The sequence below is a fragment of the Equus asinus genome, chromosome X (assembly GCF_041296235.1).
Source record: "Equus asinus isolate D_3611 breed Donkey chromosome X, EquAss-T2T_v2, whole genome shotgun sequence".
Lineage (NCBI taxonomy): Eukaryota > Metazoa > Chordata > Mammalia > Perissodactyla > Equidae > Equus > Equus asinus.
Window position 1 is genome coordinate 18,255,119 of NC_091820.1, and position 18,767 is coordinate 18,273,885.

Consider the following 18,767-nt stretch of genomic DNA (forward strand, 5'->3'; position numbering starts at 1 on the left):
AAAACTGTGTTTATTGTTTATTTACTTGTTGACTGTCTCCCTCTGCTAGAATGTAAGTTTCTTTTAAAGTGAGATGTGCATGAATGCAAAGATTTTGTGTGTTTTAATCAGTGAAAGTCTCTGATGGCCTTTTGCATTTATTATTTGAAATGACCTTTAAAGTCCTTTAGTCAATATTAAAAAATTGTTGGAATTTTTATTGGAATTGCATTGACTTTATAGGCAATAATATAGTAGGAAATTAATAAATCTTTTGAATAAGTGAATGAGAGAATTTATGAAGAATACAGGATTAACAATTATCATTTTTAGTCAACATTGTCTCAGAAGTTCTAGAAAATACCACATGATAAGTAAAAGCACCAAGAGATTTAAATATTGCAAAGAGACAAAACAGTAATTAATTGGAAATGATATGCTTATATTCCTAGATAGTCCAAAAAGAGTCATGTGAAAACAATTAAAACAAATAATTGGTTCAGTAGGATAAGTTATAAATTATTTTTAAAAAATCTCTCCCTTATACCAGAAATAAGCAGTTAGAAAATACTATAAAAATAACATTAAATTCTACCTAGCAATAAAATACATACAATACAAAGAGACAACAGAAATGTAAAATGTATATGAAAGGAATGATAATACTTAGGAATACAAATGAATACTGAATAAATAGAAATTTAATAAATTAATAAATAAACACAAAGTTATACCATGTTCCTCTACAGGAATATTCACAGTTTCAAAATTACAATTTTCCTCAAATTAACCTCTAAAGTTAATGCAATTATAATAAAAACCCCAACAAATTATTTTTGTATTGATTAAATGACTTTAAAGATCAGTTCAAACAATAAATGCACACTACAAGTCAAGAATCTCTTCATGCTGAAGAATAAGGATGGATCTGTCCTATCAATCATTATAACATAAAACCACATTAATTAAAAATCTAGCCATTGCTGGATTATACACCTGGATCGAGGAAAGAGAAAGCTCAGAAATACCAAAATATGTAATATTTTATATATGATAAAGATGGCATTTGATACTTTGAGGGAAGAATAAATTATATAATAAATGATATTTCTTACACAAATTAAATTTTAAATATAAAAATATAAATGACATATCAAATAAGATAAATTTTTAATTATATATTTTAATTATACATTATATATTAATGTTTTTAAAAATACATAAAACATAACTTTTCTGACTCCAATTATATCTGTTAGAAGTTTCCATCATGTCCTACATGCCTTTTACACTTTTATCTTCACATTCCATGTTTTTCTTCTCTGTGCATGAGCCTGCTTCTCTTCTCCTGAGCCATCCAACAGTTCAATAATATCGCTTTTTATTTTTATTTTTAATACTTCTATTGTTTATTTGTAATAATTTAGGGCAATAAGAGTCTAGCAAAAAGAAGAACAAGGAGGAGTTGAGAGAGGAGACAAGAGATTCTTAGAGGATCAAACTCTCAGTAACCTAGACAGAGAACAAGAGATTGTTCAATGATACCAAGAGGTCCAATACATTTCACTGTCTTTGGTGATAGGTCATATTTCACCATCTAAATAAAATAGATATCATCAGAGACTTTATCAAAGGCTCTGCTAAAATTCAGATGTAAAACATTTACAGCATTACATTGATCTGATAGTCTAGTTTTTACGTGAATGTTTTGTTCATTTTGAGGAGTTTATGTTTACAAATACTTATCAAATATGGGATTTTACACTAGTCTCTAAGCAATAAGGAAGATTTCTAGAAAGAAAAGAATATCAGCAATTGGTTTTCCTTCAAGCCGGGACTAATGAAAACTGTACCACTTTTATTCTCTGCTCATTTAAGAAACAAAGGGGGATATTTAAAAGTTCACTAATTAAAGGGAAAACAGATTATATTCCCCTCTTTAAATCCATAGAACTCAAGTTTTCAAGTTACTAGCACTTAGATTTTGTGCAGATAAAAGAGTGAGAAATTGGCAGCAGCAGACTCAAAAGAAGAAAATATGGATCTTGTATAAAGCCAGGGACACATGTCAATGTTTTTGAACACATGAGAAAATCCCCAAAGACAGACCAGGTGGGAGTAAATTATTTTTGAGACATAGACTTCAATATAAGTTGCAAGGAGGTTACCATTTACTGCCAAGGGTCAGATCAAAGTAGTATGGAATGTTTCCACATGTGTTTTAATGATTCAGTAGTCAAGGTAAAGCTGAGTGCTGTTCCCAAAAATTGCTCCTGGGGATGTTACATATTTAATTTAGTCCAGCTGAAAAAGGTTATAGGCTGTAGTCCTCGATTCAAACGACTATGCTCACTCTGAAAATGCTGTTTTTGCTCAATGTTAGGAACAGTTTTGATTGCAAAATTTCAAGTTAAAACACTTTCCTCTCTGAAAACAAACTATCAATTTCTTCAAATCTGAAGAAGCTGATTGGGAGAAGAGTGGGCTGCTGCTGGTTCTTGGGATAATGCCAACCAATCAGTGAGGCTTACTGAGAGCTGAGCCTGAAGAGCCCCACACTGCTCAGTGAGGGGGAGTCTTGACACCAGCCCAATGATTTCTGAAGTAGTATGTATATATGTATTCTTGTAAGAGCTGCAGCCCTATTTTTTGGCTGAAAGACCACCACAAAAACAGTGACCAATAGCTATTATGTAGGTAAATGTGCATTTAGTTATATGTACGTTAGATGGGAACTTTAATCTGTGTAAATGACAACCCAGAACACCCTTAAATTATGTTAATAAATATAATGCCATGTATGGAATAGACTGCTATGGTTAAGGTTGAAAAGCCAATTGCTTGCTAAAGGCCATATGTTTATTGCAGTTCAAATTTATGTTTCCTACCTACATGAAACTGTTCTGAAACAGCTATAGCAGAGATGAAATTTCCTTTAAGTGGAATGTTTTCTAAGTCAAAAGGCTTAAAGTTTTAAAAGAAAATGAGTCAGCAGTTAGATTTTTAAAAATATATTGAATTTGTTGGATGCCTCTTTCAAAGTATAGTGTATTTTAATAAGGGGAAATGTCTACTTTGTGTGGAATTTTATAAAAAGTACATTACCCTAAAGGCAGCCTGTTGCAAACAAGAAGCACAGTGACCTCTAGTTCTTATTCTATACAATTACCTAAAATTTGTCTGATTTTTTTACCTTCAACTACTTTCTAATTTGTCTAGTTTATTTCTATTAAAAGTTTCAAATTTGCATTGAAAGATAGACACTATGAGATGATAGATAATCTACAGAAGTTACAAATACTGGAATGTATGAAACTTTCAAGCTATCATAAGTCAATGACCTAAATTGAGTTAAATAAATCGTATTTATAGGCACTAGTGCTTGAAAAAGCTAGATAATTCTGGACCCCTTCCCTGAAATGCAAGACTTAAGTACTTCAAAAGCATCATTCTTTACTTATGAGAATGAATGGTTTGATTTAGTAAAAAAATAAGAAATGGACCCAGGATCCTAATAAAGAATTACTAATTGGTCACTAGGTCTTAGTTTATACTTGTTCTTTAGTAGGGAACAAATATGCATACTGTGAAAGTGATTGCTCACTTGTGCTCATTTTTACATTCACAATATCAGGAAAGAGTAGAGAATGCACACATTGTTCTTTTATCTAAGAACCCACCAACATCCAATATAAAATCCTTGGTTCACAGAGGAGCAAACTTTAGCCCATTAAGGCAGTCATTTTCTATTTTTTTAATGGAAAAATAAAACGTGTTGGCCTAATCTGGAAAGCAGAGTAAAGTCTACATTGATTTACTGAAAATTCTGAGTGGAACCACGCCCCCAAAAAATTATTTCCCATTGAGGATCAAAGTAAACTGCTGCCATTAGGACTGGTGCATAATTTAGAGCTCTCGCCTCACTTATCCCAGAGATATACAATCAAATCTCGCTGGTGGCATAATTTAGAGCTCTCACCTCACTTATCTCAGAGATCTATGAGCAAATCCGATGAAGACATAGGAAGTACTAAAATGACTACATCAACAAGCCATTCTGAATCAGACATTGCAAACACACAAAGTATTGACGTCATTACATCACTGAACCACTAAATAACTGATTCCCAGGCAATGAGGATACTCCCTTTCCCTATACCCCTAACGAGACACACAGAAGCAATTTTACATATTCCTTCTGGTTTCCAGAGCCTTGTCACTTCCATACACACTAATGAAACACAGGTATCTATGTCCATGGTGGTTACGTAGTAATATTCTTACTACAACATTGTTTGGTTAATCCCAACCAATTCAGGACAGCTTTCCTGATATGATTCAGAATCACAACCATAACAAAGCCTGCTTACTGACCTAATACATACTTATCTGAGAGATAAACAGAAAGGAGGATATAAATGTGATAAATCAACATATTGGCAGCAATCCAGGCATTATTTAATCTTTGACACCACAGTCTCAAGCTACATGATTTTAGCATGTTTGCTCTCCTAGAGACATAACTACCTTATAAATAATGAAGACTGTGATATTCCTGTGTGTTTTATCTCAGTGTTATTTGCAATGAAGTCGAATTCTAAAATTTTTTTTAAAAACTTAAAAAGTACATAAATTTTACAAATAAATGTAATTTTACTTGGATATAAGCTTTTTTTATGTGTAGTCCTAAACTTGGTAAAACTGCAACACAATGTTTCATGCTCCATGTTCTGGTTTTAGGTGACTTAAAATTGTGTTTATAAATAGTATAAAGATATCAGTTCACAAAAACAAACGTTAAGAAAACATAGCCAAAAAGAAAAGAAGTGCTTAGATTGAACATAGTTCCATATTTTTGATCATTAAAATGTAGTAAAGCTAATTTAATTCTAACATAATATGGAATGTTGGACTAGAGAAACATCATTTAAAAATAACACATATACAATATTTAATAAGAATAAATATTAAAAAACAAGACACAACAATACGGTGCGTCAAGAAGACCCAATTCAGCTCTAAAGACAAATACAAGCTCAAAGTGAAGGAGTGGAAGATGATACTCCAAGCAAAGCAGGTATAGCCATACTTAGAAAAAACAGACCTCAAGCCAAAAGAGATAACAAGAGACAAAGATGGACATTTTATAATAATAAAGGAGACAATTCACCAAGAATACATAACATTTATTAATACATATGCACTTAACATAGGACCACCAAAGTATATAAAGCAATTATTAACAGACCAAAAGGGAGAAATTGACAGCAACACAATAATAGTAGGGGAATCTAATATCCCACCTATATCAATGGATAGAACATCAAGAAAGAAAGTCAATAAGAAAATATCAACCTTAAATGAAACAACAGAGCAGATGAACTTAATAGATATATAGAACATTCCATCCAAAAGCAGCAGAATGCACATTCTTCTCAAGTGCACATGGAACATTCTCAAAGATAGACCAGATACAGGGAAATAAAACAAGTCTCAACAAATTTAAGAAGACTGAAATCATATCAAGCATCTTTTCTGACCATAATTGTATGAAAGTAGAAATCAACTACAAGAAGAAAGCTGAAAAAAGTCACAAATATGTGGAGACTAAACAACATGCTACTTAACAAGTATTGCACCAATGAAGAAATCAAAGGAGAAATCAAAAAATACCTGGAGATAAATGAAAATGAAAACACAACATACCAAAATCTGTAAGATGTAGCAAAAGTGGTACTAAGAGGGCGTTTGTAACAATACAGGCCCACCTCAGGAAATAAGAAAAATCTCAAACAATCAATCAAATAGTATACCTAAAGAAACTAGAAAAAGAACAAATGAAGACCAAAATCAGTATAAGGAAGGAAATTATAAAACTCAGAGCAGAAATAAATGAAATAGATACTAAAAAGACAATAGAAAAGATCAATGAAACTAAGAACTGGTTCTTGGAAAAGATAAACAAAATTAAAACTTTAGCTAGACTCACCAAGAAAAAAGTAGAGGAGAATCAAATAAATAAAATCAGAAATGAAAGAATAGAAATTACAACAGATATCACAGAAATAAAAAGGATTATAAGAGAATTCTAAGAAAAAATATACGTCAACAAATTGGATAACCTAGAAGAAATGGATAAATTTCTAGAATCATAAACCTTCCAAAACTGAATGAAGAAATAGAGAATCTGAATAAACCCAATCACCTGAAAGGAGATTGAAACACTAAGCAAAAACCTCCCAAAAAGCAAAAGTACAGGACCAGATGGCTTCTGCAGGGAACTCTACCAAATATTCAAAGAAAATCTAATACCTATCCTTCTTAAACCTTTCCAAAAATTTGAAGAGGAGATAATACTTCCTAATTCATTTTATGAGGCTGACATTAACCTGATACCAAAAGCAAACAAGGATGACAAAAAAAAAGAAAATGACAAGCCAATATTGCCATTGAACCTAGATGCAAAAATCTGAACAAAATATTAGCAAATTGAATAAAATGATACATTAAGAGGCTTGTACACCATGGTTAAGTGGAATTTATTCCAGGGATACCAATGGTTCAACACCCACAAATCAATCAATATGATACACCACATTAACAAAATGAATAAAAATCACATGATCACCTCAATAGATGCAGAGAAAGCATTTGACAAGATTCACCATCCATTTATGATAAAAACTCTAAATAAAATGGGTATAGAAGAAAAATACCTCAACATAATAAAGGCCATATATGACAAATCCACAGCTAACACCATACTCAGTGGTGAAAAACTGAAAGCTATTCTTCTAAGAAGAGGAACAAGACAAGGATGCCCACTCTTGCCACTCTTATTCAACATAGTATTGGAAGTCCTAGCCAAAGCAATTAGGCAAGGAAAAGAAGAAGGATCCAAATTGGAAGGGAAGAAGTAAAATTGTCACTCTTTGCAGATGACATGATACTCTATATAGAAAACCCTAAAGAATCCACTAAAAAGGTATTAGAAATAATTAACTAATACAGTAAAGTTGCAGGGTACAAAATCAACATACAAAAATCAGTTACATTTCTATACACTAACAGTGAACTAGCAGAGAGAGAAATCAAGAACACAGTCCCATTTACAATCGCAACAAAAGGATAAGAGGGAAGTTTATATCAATTCAGGCCTACCTCAACGAAGAAGAAAAGTCACAAAGAATCTAACAATCTAACAGTGCATCTAAAGGTACTGAAAAAAGAAGAACAAAGCAAGCCTGAAATCACCAAAAGGAAGGAAATAGTAAAAATGAGAGCAAAAATAAATGAAATAGAGACTAAAAAACAATACAACAAATTAATTAAACCAAGAGCTGGTTCTTTGAAAAGATAAACAAAATTGACAAACCCTTAGCTAGACGCACCAAGAAAAGAAGAGAGAAGGCTCAAATAAATAGAATTAACAATGAAAGAGGAGAAATCACAATGGATACCACAGAAAAACAAAAGATAATAATACTATGAAAAACTATACGCCAACAAATTGGATAATCTAGAAGAAATGGATAAATTCATAGAAACATATAACCTTCCAAAACTGGACAAAGAAGAAGTCTAGAATTTGAATAGACCAACCTCCTTACACCAGTAAGGAGATTGAAAGAGTAATCAAAAACTTCCCAAAAAATAAAGGTCCAGGACCAGATGGCTTCCCTGGTGAATTCTACCAAACGTTCAAAGAAGACTTAATAGCTGTCCTCCTCAAACTCTTCCAAATAAGTGAAGAAGAGCGGAGGCTTCCTAACTCATTCTACAAAGCCAACATTATCCTGATATCAAAACCAGACAAGGACAACACACAAAAAAGAAACACTGATGAACATCAATGCAAAAGTCCTCAACAAAATACTAGCAAATCGAATACAACAATACATTAAAAAGATCATACATCACGACCAAGTGGGTTTCATTCAAGGGATGCAGGGATGGTTCAATATCCGCAAATCTATCAACGTGATACACCACATTAACAAAATGAAGAATAAAAATCACAGGATCATCTCAATAGATGCAGAGAAAGCATTTGACAAGACACAGCATCCATTTATAATAAAAACTCTAAATAAAATGGGTATAGAAGGAAAATATCTCAACATAATAAAGACCATATATGACAAACCCACAGAAAATATCCTTCTCAATGGAGAAAAACTGAAAGCTATCCCTCTAAGAACAGGAACAAGACAAGGATGCTCACTTTCACCACTCTTATCTATCATAGTATTGGAAGTCCTGGCCAGAGCAATCAGGCAAGAAAAAGAAATAAAAGGGATCCATATTGGAAAAGAAGTGAAACTGTCACTCTGTGCAGACAACATGATTTTATATCTAGAAAACCCTAAAGAATTCCCTAAGAAACTTTTAGAAATAATAAATGAATACAGTCAAGTCCCAGGATACAAAATCAACATACAAAAATCGGTTGCATTTCTATACACTAACACCAAAGTAGCAGAAAGAGAAATTAAGAATACAATCCCATTTATGATTGCAACAAAAAGAATAAAATACCTAGGAATAAACTTGACCAAAGAGGTGAAAGATCTGTACACTGAAAACTATAAAACACTGTTGAAAGAAATCGAAGACACATAGAAATGGAAAGATATTCCGTGCTCTTGGATTGGAAGAATTAACACAGTTAAAATGACCATACTTCCTAAAGCAATCTATAGATTCAATGGAATCTATATCAAAGTTCCAACAACATTTCTCACAGAAGTAGAACAAAGAATCCTAAAATTTGTATGAAACAACAGAAGACCCCGAATAGCCAAAGGATTCCTGAGAAAAAAGAACAAAGCTGGAGCCATCACACTCCCTGATTTCAAAATATACTACAAAGCCACAGTAACCAAAACAGCATGGCACTGGCACAAAAACAGATACACAGATCAATGGAACAGAATAGAGAGCCCAGAAATAAACCCACACATTTATGGACAGCTAATATTCGACAAGAGAGTAAAGAGCATACAATGGAGAAAGGAGAGTCTCTTCAATAAATGGTGTTGGGAAAAGTGGGCCATCTCAGGCAAAAGAATGAAAGTAGATCATTATCTCACACCATACACAAAAATCAACTCAAAATGGATTAAAGACATGAATGTAAGACCCGAAACCAAGAAATTTTTAGAAGAAAACATAGGTAGTACGCTTTTTGACATCGGTCTTAGCAGCATATTTTCAAGTCCCATGTTTGACCAGGCAAAGGAAACAAAAGAAAAAATGAACAAACGGGACTACATCAAACTAAAAACCTTCTGCACAGCAAAGGAAACCATCAACAAAACGAAAAGACAACCTAACAATTGGGAGAGATATTTGCAAACCATATATCAGATAAGGGGTTAATATCCAAAATATACGAAGAACTCATACATCTCAACAACAAGAAAACCAAAAACCCAATTAAAAAATGGGCAATAGATCTGAACAGAGATTTCTCCAAAGAACATATACAGATGGGCAACAGGCATATGAAAAGATGTTCAGCTTATTCACCAAAGCCAAGACTTGGAAGCAACCTAGGTGCCCAGCAAGGGATGAAAGGATAAACAAGATGTGGTACATACACATAATGGAATACTACTGAGCCATAAGAAATGATAAAATCTGGCCATTTGTGACAATATGGATGTACCTTGAGGGTATTATGCTAAGTGATGTAAGGCAAAGGGAGTAAGTCAAATACTGTATGATCTCACTCATAAGTAGAAGATAAAAACAACCACAAACAAACACATAGCAATGGAGACTGGATTGGTGTTTACCACAGGGGAAGAGGGGGAGGGCAAAAGGGGTGATTAGGTTCAAATGTGAAGGGATGGACTATAATTAGTTTTGGGGTGGTGAACATGACATAATCTACACAGAATGTGAAATATATTATGATGTACATCCGAAAGCTATATAATGTTATAATCAAAACCAAATAAATAAACAAATAAAGTGCATTTCCTTCAAAAACTGATGTTAAGCAATCTTCCTGACATCCAAAGGATCCTTCACAGAAGAATCCCAATAACTTGCCCCTGACATCTTGGTTTCCTAGCAGCTTTCTTTAGAAATTAAGACAGTGCCTTTCAGCCTTCGGGGCAACATGTAAAGTTCTCTCCCCATCACTCCAAAGTTCCCCAGTGGTCCAGTTGTCTCTCATCCCCATTGCTTCCCAGCAACATGTGTTTCTCCATCACTCCACAAAAAGGGTCTTCTCGAAAGTCATTGACAATTTCTTTCTCCCAAATTCAGTAGTCTATTTACCTCCTGTCCTTTATGAAGTATTTTAAATTGTTTATCAAGCCTTCCTGACATGTTCTCTTGCCTTCTTTCTTATTATACTGTTCTCTTCTGATCCTCTTGAATTTTTCTTCTTTCCTCACTTGACTCCCTGTCCTCTTCTCGTTATCTAATTATATGAATTCTCTGATTCTTTACGATATCCTTAAACGTTTTCTTGGTACTCTCTACATCTCGGGAAGAATATTCATTCTCTCAGTTTCAAATATAACTTCTATGCTGATTATTCTCATCTCTCTCCTCCTGCCTTCTCATCTGAAGTACAGTCCCAAATCTCCACTCCTCCTTAGCATTTCCACTTGCATGTCCGCACGACGCCACAAACTGGACATGTGTCAAACCAAACTCCTCTTCTTGGCTTACAAATTACTTCCTCTCCAACTGTCCTGTCATATGGCTCCAAGATTCTTTGCTCCAAAGAATTTCCAACCTATAAGTTTGAGTCATCTTGGATTAAGTACTCCTTTCATCCCATCTCTAGAATCAGCCACCAAATCAAGCATGTTTTCCTGTACAAATAGGAGTGGAGTGGAAAAGGCCTTTAAAGAAGTCAGACCTGTGTTTAAATTTAGCTAAACTGTTCACCATAACTTTGCATGGACTTAGATGAATTATGTAACCTCACTGAGTTTCAGTGTTTTCACAGCAAAAAGGACAATACACCTGCTATGGGGCAGCAATGATGATTTAACAAGATAATGCATTTAAAATGTTTGGCATATAGTAGGACTAAAACACGTTAGTTGCGAGCTTTCTAGCTCTTCCTTTCTCTGAATTCCCACTGCACCACTCTGTTCAAGTCTTTCCCTCCAATGTACTTAAAATACCACATACACAGCCCCATTCTTTACTTCATTTCACTGCATCCTACTTTCCCCATATGGACTTGCTTCCCTAATTAATACTTACAGTGTCATATGACACCTTCACTCCAGGTTCACTCTCTCTTCTTACCATATTAACTTCAAACTTCTTTGGTTGTCTTCACGGTTCCTGTAAGTTTCTTTTCCTCTTCGCCGCACCACTCTATTTTTCTCCAAACGATTTTCTCTTTTCTCCGTAACTTGAATCTTCTGTCCTAGTCCTCCAGGCTGCCCTAATGTCCTCCCCAAGGCCACATTGGTTTCTTCCCCTGAAACTTTAACATCCTCCTGTCTCTGATTTTATACGTCCTGGTAAAAGATCAGACCTAGATCCCTTATAGGTCTCTTCCCCAACTCTCCAGCCTCTGAGACCCTCTCAAGCCCTTCTTGCCTGCCATCATGATTAATACCCAATAGCACTCTGAATTGTTTCTTTCCTAATGTGCTAGATGAGCGCTTCTAATTCATTGGTTTTCACACACCACTAACCTTTCAAAATTAAACCTGGCTACTGGCATTAGTTTTACTTTTTTGTATCTTGCAAAGACCTTTGAAAATCATTTCTCATCCTCCTTTTAATTTTAAAAGGATATTTTACAACGAAAAATGGGCACAACGTTAGAATTGAAAAGGTTAAATGGAATGCATTTAGATTTATGGAAGAAACCTTATTTACCTTAGTACTTTTCATTTTGATATGGACCAGAGGAAACTATCAGGGAAACTCTTGGACCGGCATTTGGGAAGGGGCATAATTGTCTCTATACACCTAATGCTTCTATAACGTGGATAATTGAGGTTTGGAGAGTTCCTACTATGAACCAAGTAGTGTAACCATGTGTGTGTCTCCAGGCGTATGAGATAGGTATTAGTATGTCATTCTACAGGTAGCAGAGAGAAGGGATAAGAAGCTTGGGACTTGCTCAAAATCTCACAGCTAGTAAGTGGTAGAATTGAGAGTTGGACCCAGTTCTTAAGGTTCCAGTGTTCTTGCCCACTACCCCATACTGCTGCCGCCTCCGTAGATTACAGTATTGAGTATGGCTCTGTGCAGAAAGTAAACACTCCAACATGTACAAGAACGACGGCAGGGTTGCCATAATATGTTGCATCTGTAGACAGAGTAATGGCCCGACAGAATCAACCAATTAGACCATTTCTACAGGAATTTATAAGATGCAAAGTGCTCCACAGATGTAAAATCAACTATGATTCTTATAATCACCAATGCTAACTGGAACTCCACAAGTCTAGTTTGGCTTAGATCATCAAAGGAAGTTTACTAAATAAAATACTACCAAGATTGTTTCTAAAGATTGTTTCCCACCTGTAAGAATGCGTTAGGCTATCAATCTTAACTTATCCACAGGAAAATTTTGTGAAAATTAGAGTGATTGGAAATTAGCTCAATTCAGTGCCTGTAATGTTTCACTCTCCTACTGTTGCCTATAAGGTTAAGTATAAGGTAAGGGACCACACTAAGCAAAAGGGTGAAGAGTGTCTTAAACGTACTGTCTTCCCTTTCATTACCTTTCTTCTTACCTTCAGACATGCTTTACCAGAAACTCAAACCCTTCCTCCTTTGCCTCCGCCTCCCCTTTAACAACCACTAGAATGCATCTAATTGAGAAGTTCACGCTTTTGTGTTTTTTTTTTCAAAAGCAAGTTAATAAGGTACCAAGTCATAACCCACGGGGATAAATATCTAATGGGAACATTTCAGACATACGAGATAAGCCTGTGGCAAAGATATTTGAAGCAAAGGATGTCACACTGGTGGCCCTTAATTTAGGTGACAGTCAATCTCTCCAAGTGAAAAGACCAATCATAGATGGTAACGAATGACCCTGAAGACTCAAACTCTCTTAGAACCTGCAATACCCATAAAAGTCTTCTAAGCCAGTCATTCACTACAATGAGTTCCACATTAAAGTGCCCTGCTCTTGTACTCAGACTTTACAACCACCTTTCTCCCTACTCCATGACTTCTCTCCACTTCCTTCTCACGGCTTCTTCTGTTTTCCCATATCACCCACATAAAACATGAGGAGCAGAAACAAGTCACTTCACAGCAGAGGAATAAGAGCCCCTGTCTGCAAGTCAAGAAATTTTTCTCACTTGATACTCTCAGGGACTTGCTGAGTACTCCAGGTCAAGTCCAGAATGATTTTAGGGCCTCAAGTTCATCCTCTCTGTAATGAAGGAGAAGAACAAGATGACCTCTGATGGAGCCAACAACTCTACGGGTCTGTGGTTCTGTAACATGTAGCATTCTTCAACATGAAAAAGAAGGCATAAAGACAGAGACACAGAAACATGGCATACACTTCAATAATTAAAAGGCACACTTGACAAAACAAATTTTCCTTTTTAATAGTTGTTTAGAAGATATGAGAAATGCTTTAAAAAAACTCCACGTATGATTCCTGGAGAAGCATGGAGGCGTTGTAACGTGATTTGATAGGAATACATTCAGCTGAACAACGCGGTGAAAAGAAAAGTGCATCAGACAATCTAAATTTGCCCAGAGCAGTGTTCTCCAAATTGTGTTACAAAGAACCTTACTAGTTGTACAAAACGCTATTAAGAATTGCTTTTAAAAAGGAGGTGGGTCTTTGAGGGTCAGCTGCACTTATTGACTTGCTTCCAAAGAACAGAGTAAGGAAAAGGAGAAATAATAATTGCAGAGTGGGGAAAACCCAGCTAACACCACTTAACCAAGTGACCAAGGTTAACATTACCACTGACAGGTCATGTTACCTCAGCTACCAGCCAAGATGATGTGGCAGGAAGGGCACTTCACCTCTCTGATGTTTTTCCAAAAATTCATAAGCCAAGTCTAATTGTGAGAAATTACACCAGGCATACCCAATTCGAAGGACATTCCTCAAAATGTCAGAGCATGACTCCTTAAGCTGGCAAGGTTATGAAAAGTAAGCAAAGGCTGAGAAACTGTCACCAAACATACATGACACCTAAATGCACTGTGGTGTCCTGAACTGGATCCTGGAACAGAAAAGTACATTAAGGTACAACTGGTGGCATAAAGTCTGGCGTTTGGTTGATATTATCACACCAATATTGATCTTTCCTATTTGACAAATGTACCATGGTAGGGTGAAATGATCTAATTGGAGGAACCTGAAACTGGATGAGGAGTTTATGAGAACCCCTTGTACAATCTATGCAAGTTTTTTGTAAATCTCAAATGATCCCAAATGTAAAGTTTAGTTAAAATACTGAGAAGAGGTTCCATCGGCAAATTACTATGGCAAGTTGTGGCTCAAAAATGCCCACTGGAGTTTCTCAATTCCTATGACTACAAGAGCTGCTGAGATACCTAAGGTGCACTGTGACTCTCACAGAAGGGCTATAGGGTTCTATCTTTCCCACACATATTTCGCCAGCAACCTTTGTTTTTTTTTTTCAGAAAGCATCTTTCAGGAAAAGTACTGGCAGAGAGAACGTTTTTCCCAATGTGTCAAAGTCTTCTACCTGATATCTGACCATGTTCAAATCAGCAACTTTGGCTGGAGAGAGAAAGATGCCATGAACGTTTAGTTGCCAGAAGACTTGAAACTAGAGAATAATAGCATGAATGAGAGAATCAGCATTAAAAAACCAAAACTAACAGGATGAATACAAAACGATAAATATAGAGCCTATTTTTAGTTAAGCAGACAAAAAGAAAAAAAGCAAAAAGCAACCATTTTAAGTACGGGTAGAGGAAAAATGGACTTAAATGCCCCTCATGTTCCTGTAAGCAGCATTGTTTCTTAAGAGTTCATAGGTACAGCTGTCTCGTTTAGTGAAGAGGACCTACTAGTAAAGGTAAGACCATTGGTGGGGATTTCTTTGTTTAGCTCGACGCATCATATCATAAAATGTCCTCAAAGGGGGCTGCCCCGTGCCACAGCGGTTCAATTCGGTGCGTTCCACTTCGGCAGTCTAGGTTCACGGGTTTGGAGCCCGGGTGTGGACGTACACCACTCCACAGTCATGCTGTGGTCATAACCCACATATAAAGTGGAGGAAGACTGGCACAGATGTAAGCTCAGGGCTAAACTTCCTCAGCAAAAAAAAAAAAAAAAAGTAAGAAAAAAAAGTCTTCAATGGACCATTTGCAATGAACAACAGCGGGATCGGTAGGGATCCTGGAGACCATGTCACATCGAGAAACGTTACAGAAACTAGCATTTTTTATCCGGATGAACAGAAATCCCAAGGAGACTTGACAGTGGCCCTGAAGTACAGAAAGATACAAGGAGAATCAAACCTGTTCTGTGTAATTTCAGAAGTCAGAGGAAGTATCTAAGGAAGCAAGAGGTGGCACATTTTAGCTGCACACCATCTTTGTAACCATTAAACTGCCTCATAAGGGAACGGATATGCCTGAAACGAAGGGAGCTCCTTGCCTCTGGGACTCTTTACCTAGAGGCTAGAAGTCCACCCGCCCAGGTTGCTGCTAGGGTGTCTTCTACATTGCACCCGATAGACGACTTCTACATAGTCCTCCAGTGCAAAGACATCTGAAGCTATGAAACCACCGGGAAGGAAAAAAAATTATGAGGCACTGAGAAAAGTAGGAAACTATTGAAAACACCCCCTAAGGTACCTTAGACTCCACGCTGCCTCTCTTCTAAACAGCATCCCTGCAATAATATCTAGAAACTCTCTGAACGAACGCTGGAGCTGAGCGGAAGAATCGCAGGCAAAATGCCGCCCTTAAGCGTGCACCTAAGGGACTTCTGATGGTATAACTTAAGTTGGAGTGGAGGACAGGGAAGTGACGACTTTATCTAGACCAAGTATTGCTGTTACTCAAATGCAATCTACCTAAATAAGCAAACACACAAATAGGTTGACCTTTAAACATCCACTGTTTTCTTCCACCTAGGGAAATAACTGGCTTATAAAAAAGACTATGTGGATAAGCTGAAGGCCTGCTTCAAGTCAGCTCCCACGCTGAGCCAGAACTAGCATGAGGCGAGCGACTGAGGCACTAGGACACGAAAGGCGAGGAGACCCTCACTCTCGAGGGCCTCTAAGTGCCTCAAGGGTCCGCCTGCCCCTGAGAGTGTGTGTGTCCTGTCCCTTTAAGGTTTGCGTCAGAAGAGCTTGCCTACCTCACCCAAGTCCCAGCGGCTGTGATTGGCCAGACCACCAAAGCCCCTCCCTCACGCCACGTCAAACAACAATTGCCCAGGTAACAGCCACGGAAGTACCTACTGGTGGTTTAGTCGCTGCTCTGGAGGCTGAAGAGAAAGAGGCCTCGGGGGACGTCTCCTCCGAAGTCTAGGTAGGCAGAGGCCCCTCGCCAGCCTCGCCATTGCAGAGCAATGGCCTGGGCCCCCGAGTGGAGGAGGGCAGAGCCTCGAGATGTCAGGGCCAGCCGGGATGGCAGGGGCGGCACGGGCGGCAGCGGCCTCTCCAGGTACTGGGAGCCGAGGGCCTTTGGCTCCCGGGAACCACCCCTGTGCTTCAGAATAAAGAACAGTATGGTTGGCGCTGTGATTGGTCGCGGAGGGTCAAAGATAAAAGACATCCAGAGTATGACGAGCACCAAAATACAGATCGTAAAAGGTGACTCTGAAGCCGAGGTCAAGATTTTTGGCAGCGAAGCCATGAAGGGAAAAGCGAAAGCACTTATACAAACCCTCGTGCGAAAACAAGAAGGAAGGTACAGTTCGGTAGCCAGTGTAGATAATGCTGCCTCCCAGTCCTCTGCTGGGAGAGACTTACGCACACGCCCCGTTGTTAGACAAGTGCGGCCGCTGATAGACTGGGATCACGTTAAGGCAGAAGGGGCGGCGTGGGCAAAAAGAAAATGGGCGGATTTACCACCAATCAAGAAAAACTTCTACGTAGAATCCACAGCAACAAGCTCGCTGTCTCAAGTGCAAGTAGACGCTTGGAGACAGGAAAATTTCAACATAACGTGTGAGGACCTGAAAGATGGCGAAAAACGTCCCATCCCCAACCCGACCTGTAAATTTGAGGATGCCTTTGAGCACTATCCCGAGGTCCTGAAAAGCATTAAGAAAGCAGGTTTCCAAAGGCCAACGCCCATTCAGTCACAGGCATGGCCGATTGTGCTACAAGGAATGGATCTGATAGGAGTTGCCCAAACCGGGACAGGCAAGACCTTGTCTTATTTGATACCCGGCTTTATTCACCTTGATTCTCAGCCCATATCTAGAGAAGAAAGAAATGGGCCTGGCATGCTCGTCCTCACCCCCACGCGAGAGCTAGCTCTTCAGGTCGAGGCAGAATGTTCTAAGTATTCCTACAAAGGTCTCAAAAGCGTTTGTGTATACGGCGGTGGAAACAGAAAAGAGCAAATTCAGCACATTACCAAAGGCGTCGACATCATTATTGCAACTCCTGGACGACTGAATGATCTGCAGATGAACAAGTGTGTCAACCTACGAAGCATCACTTACTTGGTGTTAGACGAAGCGGATAAAATGTTGGATCTGGGCTTTGAAGGCCAGATCACGAAGATTCTATTAGATGTGCGCCCAGACCGGCAGACTGTTATGACAAGTGCAACGTGGCCACACACCATTCGCCGACTTGCAAGATCTTATTTGAAAGAGCCTATGATTGTTTATGTCGGTACCCTAGATCTCGTTGCTGTCAATACAGTGAAGCAAGACATCATTGTCACCACAGAGGAAGAAAAACGAACTCTTATCCAAGAATTCCTACGGAACCTGTCACCCGAAGACAAAGCTATCATATTTGTCAGCAGAAAGCTGGTTGCAGATGACTTATCAAGCGATCTGAGCATCCAGGGCGTCCCGGTACAATCCCTGCACGGCAGCAGAGAGCAGTTTGACCGCGAGCAGGCGTTAGACGACTTCCGAAGTGGAAGAGTGAAGATATTGATTGCTACCGATTTAGCAGCCCGAGGCCTCGATGTCAGGGATGTCACACACGTATACAACTACGATTTCCCAAAGAATCTTGAGGAATACGTGCATAGAGTAGGGCGTACTGGAAGAGCAGGCAAGACTGGAGTCTCTGTCACCCTTATGACTCAAGCTGACTGGAAGATTGCCACTGAATTGATTAAAATTCTGGAAAGAGCTAATCAAAGTGTCCCAGAAGATCTTCTGAAAATGGCAGAGCAATGCAAGTTGCAGAAAGGAAAAAAGGACTCAGGCAATGGAGCCAGAAACCCTCAAGGAAAAGCCAAGCAGTTTTACTGATGTCTACCTTGAAAAGTTGGACCGCGCTCCTGGAAGAGTCAACTTATGTTAAAGAAGCAGCATTCAAGACACATAAGGAAGCATTGCAAACATTCTGGCAGTGACAACGCGTGTGACCAATGCTCAAATCCATCAACATTGTGTGTTCCTTAATAAAATCAAAAGTGTTTTGAAAATGAGAGAGTGAGAGACTTTTTGGGAAAAAACTAAGTCTTGTGTGTTGGTTGAAGTCTAGCTTCTTTTCTAGCCTGCCATGTCCATCTGTGTCTTCCCTACAAGACTTGGTAGAGGACGGCGATGGTGCTTTTCTGTCTTTAAAATGGTTGTACTCCATGGGAACTTAGCATTCATCAGGCTGATGCCTGCCCAAATATTCTGTTCCCCC

The 18,767-nt window shown here is 37.9% G+C and overlaps 1 protein-coding gene and 1 long non-coding RNA gene across 2 annotated transcripts in view; one reads left to right on the forward strand and one right to left on the reverse strand.

Moving 5' to 3' along the window:
• The window catches only part of LOC123282457 (uncharacterized), a 779,045-nt gene that overhangs the window by 500,611 nt on the left and 259,667 nt on the right, over positions 1-18,767 (reverse strand). The window lies entirely within an intron of this gene.
• LOC106844913 (probable ATP-dependent RNA helicase DDX53) lies at positions 16,508-18,463 on the forward strand. Its single transcript, XM_014862642.3, has one exon. It carries the CDS (start codon positions 16,508-16,510, stop codon positions 18,380-18,382), a length of 1,875 nt encoding a protein of 624 aa, XP_014718128.3. The 3' UTR covers positions 18,383-18,463.